The sequence below is a fragment of the Lupinus angustifolius genome, chromosome LG04 (genome assembly GCF_001865875.1).
Source record: "Lupinus angustifolius cultivar Tanjil chromosome LG04, LupAngTanjil_v1.0, whole genome shotgun sequence".
NCBI lineage: Eukaryota > Viridiplantae > Streptophyta > Magnoliopsida > Fabales > Fabaceae > Lupinus > Lupinus angustifolius.
Window position 1 is genome coordinate 24,497,673 of NC_032012.1, and position 6,327 is coordinate 24,503,999.

The following is a 6,327-nucleotide window of genomic DNA, read 5'->3' on the forward strand; positions in this document are numbered from 1 at the left end:
TATTTTTACATTTCTAATTTCATATTTGATTTTTGTCCCAATTTTCCAACTAGGACAAGTTCATTAGAAAAAACATTGATATGCTTTTTTTTTTTTGGATATCCTTAGTAAATACATCCAAAGCTAATATAAACATTCCCATGCTCACATTTATGTCCTATAACTCTATCTGTTTAAATTTACTCTATGTGAAGATTCAATTTTTTTCTTTACCAATCCCTTATTCAAACCACATTGGATACTGTGGTATAATATTTGATAAATGGGTAAAAAATTATTGGGGCAAGTAGCAGAAGTTACATTAACTTATACCATAACTTTATGTGTTGAATCTCTTTCTTGCTTGGTACGTAGGCCACACTTATTAAATAAACACCACCCAATTTAAGTCCCCTCTCTACTTGTTATATGTTACTGCATTTATTAGTTTCACCAGGTAGTTGAATTATGTTGAAGTTATATTTGACAAGAAACTTCTGATTATAATAATCTTGTTTCCCAAATAAATTATTGCCTTTTCCTTACAATTATAGTTGTGATGATAACATAAGCTAGAAGTCAACTTCGGAATTTGGAGTGCATTTACTTCATCTTCTAACTTCAGGTATTTTCAAATAATGTGCTATGCTTTTGATGGTTAATAAGTAAAATAATAGAAAGATTTTTTTTAAGGTATATACTTTACCTTCATTATTTATATTTACCATTACTAAAGGGATTTTAATCATTCTAATAATACAATAGTATATACTTTAAAATTTAATTTAATTACTCACACAGTGGGACACACACAATCTTGAGCTAACTTCTACTTCATATATTATAATTAAGGTGCATCTAGGGAAGATCTTAGGTAAAAAGGTCTTGCTTATAATGACATACCACTTCCTTTTCGCATGTTTCATTAAATTTGAATCATTAATTTGACTCACCACATGTTCACCATCCAATATAATTGGAAAGAGTATTGTTCAATTATAAACTATTTCATTAGTGAAGTCTTGGACAAAATCACACAAATAATGAAACAAGGGGAGATTCTTTTTTGCTCAAATCAACAATATTACATAACAGGAAAATTATGCCCAAGTCTAAGATATAGCAGGAAAAGTACACTAGAAAATACTTGAAGAAAATTTTCTAAAGTACTAGAACACAATACTAAAAGTATTCTAATTTCTAATGTCAAGACCCATGGTAAATTTGGAGTTAAGTTATATATACCAAGGTCTTGTGTAATTACTCTAACCATCAAAGGAAAGTTATGGATGATGCTTCAGTTACTTATGAAGTTCTAATACAAAAAGGATAGTACTCCAAGGTGCATTCATTGACTTATTCTCCTCTTCTCAACAGTTGAGTATACACCACCACCACCACCTTCCCTTGTCATTCTTCCCCATCATTGTTGTGACTGCATCATAGGAAAAAATAGTACCTTTCAGTTTTTTCTTTTGCCAAATATGATATACTATGATCAGTGATATTAAGTTGCCATATTTTAGTTCAAAATTACTTTTACCAATTTTGTTTTTCTGTTTTGTTTCAATTACAAGATTCTCCCTACTAATAACATGTTTTTTGGATGAAACTGGACACTAAAAATAGCATATTCTACCATCTTTTTAAATATGATTCTATGGATTGCCTTTAACATTTTTTTTCATCATAAAAACATGTAAAACTTAAATAAAGCAAATAAACATTAATCCTAAACTTCCATGTAACATAATCTAAGTCAGCACCGAGTGGCTGATTTGCTTACAATTTGAGGGCCGAGTAAGTGCTTGTTGCTGTCATCAGCGACTGAATCTTTTATCTTTTTCATTGTGAAGTCAAGAAAATTGTTCACGCTGGCCACCGAGTTAGGAGAGAGACTCCCTGTGGGTTTATTATGAACTAGTATTTGAAATGCCACAGTTATTAGGGAACCTCTAGGTCCAACTTTAACTATGGATCCTCCTTGAGGTGGTGATGAAAATATTGGCTCATCAGGAACTATAGCAAAACCTGAGGGCAACATGCTAATAAAATCTGGGTCACCCCCACATAAAGCTTCATTCATAGGACCAACATCAATGGGTGCGTAGATTGCATATGAGCCTGTAGCATCAGTGAAACTTTCTTGAAGTATAAACATATTCTGATTTTCATTTTGCAGTTGCTGCATTTACCAAAAGATGTGTTAAGTTATCATGTAATAATGACATAATCTAAGCTTGTAGAAATATAAGATTTGTCAACTTGTACTTTATGACATGAACAACTTACATTGACTTGAATAAGAGAGATACAATTTCCTGAATCTCTACCAGTTGCTATGTGCTCCTTTTCTTGAACTAGAGCTGATGTGCAGAGAACATCCCACTGTAAATTCAACAAATGTGAGTAAGTTTCAAGAATTATAGCTATACAAAGCTTCCATCCAAGCCATGAATCAACCATGCATTATTACAAGAAAAAAAAGTACTATATATAAGTTGTAATAACAAATTCTTAATTAATATCATTATGTACTTATCTCAATATTATTAGATCTTAACATAAAATAAAGTACACTATTTTGCAGCAACTTTTTTTGTATAAAGATACCTGGCTTCTGAATTTTACATCTCGAAGAAAAGTAAAAACCCTTATAGGAGGAATTTGAAGGCGGAAAGAGGTTGCAATATTGAGAACTAGGCCACTAGGTCTCCCAGGATCATTCATACTTGTTCTGCGCATGATCCTTACACTATCACAAGGTGGTGATATTGTTGTCCAAATATCTGCTGTAGAAGAGCCCACACCGGTGAGAAAGCTCCATTTCATTCTTTCTGCCAACTTCACTATAAATTGCTTTTCCTCTGGACCAGTTATAACTATGTATATGAGTACATTAAAATTGACACTTTATGTCATGTATGTGGACATTATGACCCAAGATTTTAAATTGTGATTATGTTGTATTTATAGCAGATACAAACATTTATGATAAAATATGATTGCAATGTAGTTTCAGAGCAAGCTATTGTCTTTTAACAAAATCATAAATTGTGTATGTGTGAATGAAATTAAAGAGAAAAAGGAAAGGGATGAGAAGTCATATATATACCACCATGGTGCAGCATTGTTATGGGCTTTGTAATAGCAAGGCGTTGGCAGTGTCTATGCAATGACGCGAGCCACCTTTTAGCTCCAAAGCCAAAGCCAGAATTAACAAAGTTTTCATAAAGATTATAACTAGTTCTCTCGTCCACTTCAACATGTTCTATCCAAGTAACCTGGACAAAACAATTAATTAGTTTAGTTTAATTTTTACTCTATGGGATTTAGAACCATGAATTAATTTTTCAAAGGGTTAAAGAAGAACTTAAAGATTATAAAAAATGTGCATGGACCATTACAATAGTGAGAAGTTTACGATGAAAACATATACCTTTGAGTAACCACTTGACAAGTCTTGAATCAAACAACCAGAGGGCCTTCTTCGGCAAGTTGAGATTGCATTAGGTCGAATATCATCTAAGGAAACATCAACCAGAACCCATGACCCATCTTGGTGTTGCTTACAGTACCTAGCAAAATAAGCTCTACGAGTAGGAACCATTGGTGATGGAACCTGAAACTCAGCTGACATCTGAAACAACAAATTTTACAGATGAAATCATTTAATGCACTTAATTTCTATTGTTGAATCAATCTATGATGAGACATGTTATCTTATAAAGTGTATTAGAATAGTGTCATGAATTATGATTTGTCAAATATTTAATAGCTTCAACTGGTTGTGACACACAACAACATATGTTGTTCTTCTATGATAAATTTGACTTTAAGGAAAAAAGATACAGAGAGAGAGAGAGAAAACTTTGCGTACCACTTGCAAGACTCCGTTATAGTTTCCTGTTACTCCTTGTGATAGGACTTCATGTGTCATGGATCTTGAAACAATATCACAAAACACTTTTGACCATTGTTTCTGAAAGTTGTCACAATTAAAACGTGCATTATCATGTTATATACCTCAAGGTCACATTCGTTTTAATAAATACTACTCCGCGTACTAATGTCGTGGATTTTATAACCATTTATATTTAAATACTATGTAGTATTATATTGGGAAACAATAATACTCACCACATCCATAAGGATTTCCATGAGGTTGATATTATTTTTGATAATCACCACAGAATCCCTTGAAGCTTCAGACTTGAACCCCAAGAGTTTTGGACCAAATCCACTATGGAAAGTCCTAAAGTATTCATCTTCATTTAAAATCTCAGTACCAAGTTGGTTGTTCTGAGGGAACCATAAGGGGTTTCCAACAATGGCCAACTTTGTGAGTTCCTCCATTGCTGCATCAACAAGCTCCACAATCATCATTCTTTTAGGATCAGGAGCAACTTGGAGTGGGGTAGGAAGGTAACTACCACTTCCATTTGTACCATACATTTCCCCAACCATGTTTGGTATTACTCCATAGCTCCCAATTCCTACATCATGTGAGGGCATGCGATTTTGAAATGATGACACGTTTGTGTAGGAGGAACTCGCAACATTTCCAACATGATTGCCCGTCATTCCTGACAATCTTTGAACCTAAAGTATAAAGTGAAACAAAAACTCAAAATTTTCAACAGGAAAAGACCTTTAATCACAAATTCTACACAAGTATTTCTCAAATAAAGGAAAACATCTCAAATTGGTCAAGGAATTTCTGAAATGAATGAAGATTAAACTAGTGTTTGATAAGGACTAAAGTACTGCTAAACTATTTGTCCTGAAAAGAAATAATGTAACTACCATTTGAGTTTTTAGGATTAATGTATCAATTTTAATTTTTCTATTTGATAGTGATTAAACATCTTAAGGTAGAACAGTTTTATTCGTACAAAGCATTGTACAAAACTTGCACAAGTTCGTATTTTAGTGAAGAAATGGGCTCCACAATGTCTTTTTCTCTTCACCCAACTAGTACAAAAAAACATTATTATTGAGGTAATGGAGTGTACCTCTTCTTTTAACCGAGTATTCTCCATCCTCAAATGGTGCTCATCAAATGACATTTCACCATAACTAGAGGGCCCTCCACAGTTAGGGCATGTTGCTTTCTTTAGTGCCTCTTGACACCTTTCGAGCTCAGCACGAAGGTTCTCAATCTCTCCATTCAAACGTTGATTGTTTAAGCGTTCAACTTGAGCCTGTATATACATACAATACCACCACAAATAATAATTACTTATGCAATCTAACATAACTATTTAACGTGGGAACAACGTTATAGAGGCTTTTCTAATCTTTACCTTAACCTGTGTCCGCTTGTTCTGGAACCAAAACTTTACTTGAGAAGGGTCTAACTTGAGGTGTTTGCTTAACTCTTTCCTTTGATTATCATTTGGGTGAGGGCATTCCTTGAAGAACCTGATCATAGCAGATTTCAAATATAAGTACCCAATGAATAAACTAAGCAAATATTTCATTATATAACGAAAAAAGAAGGTAGACATTGGAACAGTGACCCCTTACTCTTCCATTTGTTGGATTTGTTCTTCGCTATGACGGTTGTATCTCTTTGCTCTCTTGGCTGGTTGGTTTGGGTCTGCTTCTTCTTCTTCTTGTTGCTGCTGTTGTTGTTGAGCTTGATCATCATCAGAAGAATTATTAGGAGCTTCTTCCATTATCATCTCGTTGCCTTCAACTCTGTTACCAATTACCAAATCAGCCATGCCTCCAGTTTTAGACGTTGTTAGCAGAAAAAGTTGATATGGAAAATTTTCTGTGTCATACCTCATTCCAGTGAGCAAAATTTATAAGGGTGTGAGAGTTGCGAAAGGGCATAAATGACATTTCGCAGACTTAACCTTAATATTTAATACCCTTTACGAGCAATTTATGTGATTGTTATAATTTCAGTTGTACCCAATTTAATATCTAAATTTAAACTATGAATATAAGTCAAAATAATTTGTATAGATCATAAAAATCATATAAATAGTCCATTTGATTTACGTTTAATATTTTTGTAACTTATTTTTAGTCTTTATATTTTTTATAAACTAAATTAATATACACAAAAATTTTAATATATTAAGAAGTATTTATTTAAATTTGATTGTATAAGAAAAAAGTTGAGAAAAGACAAATAGGGAGTTGACGAGGTGTTTGAAAGAAAATGGGAAATTAAATAAAAGTTGCACAACTCAGATGAGAGCTAACGTGTAAAGCTGACTTCATGTAATTGGAAATGAATTAAATAATTTTGATGGAGGAACCGTTTGTGTGGGGCAAAGTTTTGAGCGGGAATTAGGGAACTAGAGGAGTTCTTCTGGGGCAGTGTTTTACTGA

At 33.1% G+C, this 6,327-nt stretch overlaps 1 protein-coding gene across 3 annotated transcripts; it reads right to left on the reverse strand.

Moving 5' to 3' along the window:
* LOC109346436 (homeobox-leucine zipper protein MERISTEM L1-like) lies at window positions 1,208–5,746 on the reverse strand. Of its 3 annotated transcripts, XM_019585991.1 has the most exons (11): window positions 5,509–5,746; window positions 5,286–5,403; window positions 4,995–5,183; window positions 4,120–4,581; window positions 3,860–3,961; window positions 3,419–3,619; window positions 3,095–3,263; window positions 2,593–2,861; window positions 2,272–2,367; window positions 1,766–2,164; window positions 1,208–1,414 (listed from the first exon to the last, which is right to left on the reverse strand). In XM_019585991.1, the coding sequence occupies exons 1-11, from the start codon at window positions 5,706–5,708 to the stop codon at window positions 1,403–1,405; spliced, it is 2,217 nt and encodes a 738-aa protein (XP_019441536.1). In that variant the 5' UTR covers window positions 5,709–5,746; the 3' UTR covers window positions 1,208–1,402. The 3 variants fall into 3 exon arrangements, with proteins under 3 accessions (XP_019441536.1, XP_019441535.1, XP_019441537.1); XM_019585990.1 differs by lacking the exon at window positions 1,208–1,414 and having other exon boundaries at window positions 1,629–2,164; XM_019585992.1 differs by lacking the exon at window positions 1,208–1,414 and having other exon boundaries at window positions 1,630–2,164; window positions 2,593–2,846.

Excerpts from the sequence above, each read along its gene's own strand:
- LOC109346436 (XM_019585990.1), bottom strand. The coding sequence starts at position 5,708 with ATGGCTGATTTGGTAATTGGTAACAGAGTTGAAGGCAACGAGATGATA. Across the intron at positions 5,404-5,508 it reads CAAATCCAACAAATGGAAGA|GTTCTTCAAGGAATGCCCTC; the intron begins GTAAGGGGTCAC and ends TGCTATGATCAG. Across the intron at positions 2,165-2,271 it reads TCTCTCTTATTCAAGTCAAT|CAACTGCAAAATGAAAATCA; the intron begins GTAAGTTGTTCA and ends TGGTAAATGCAG.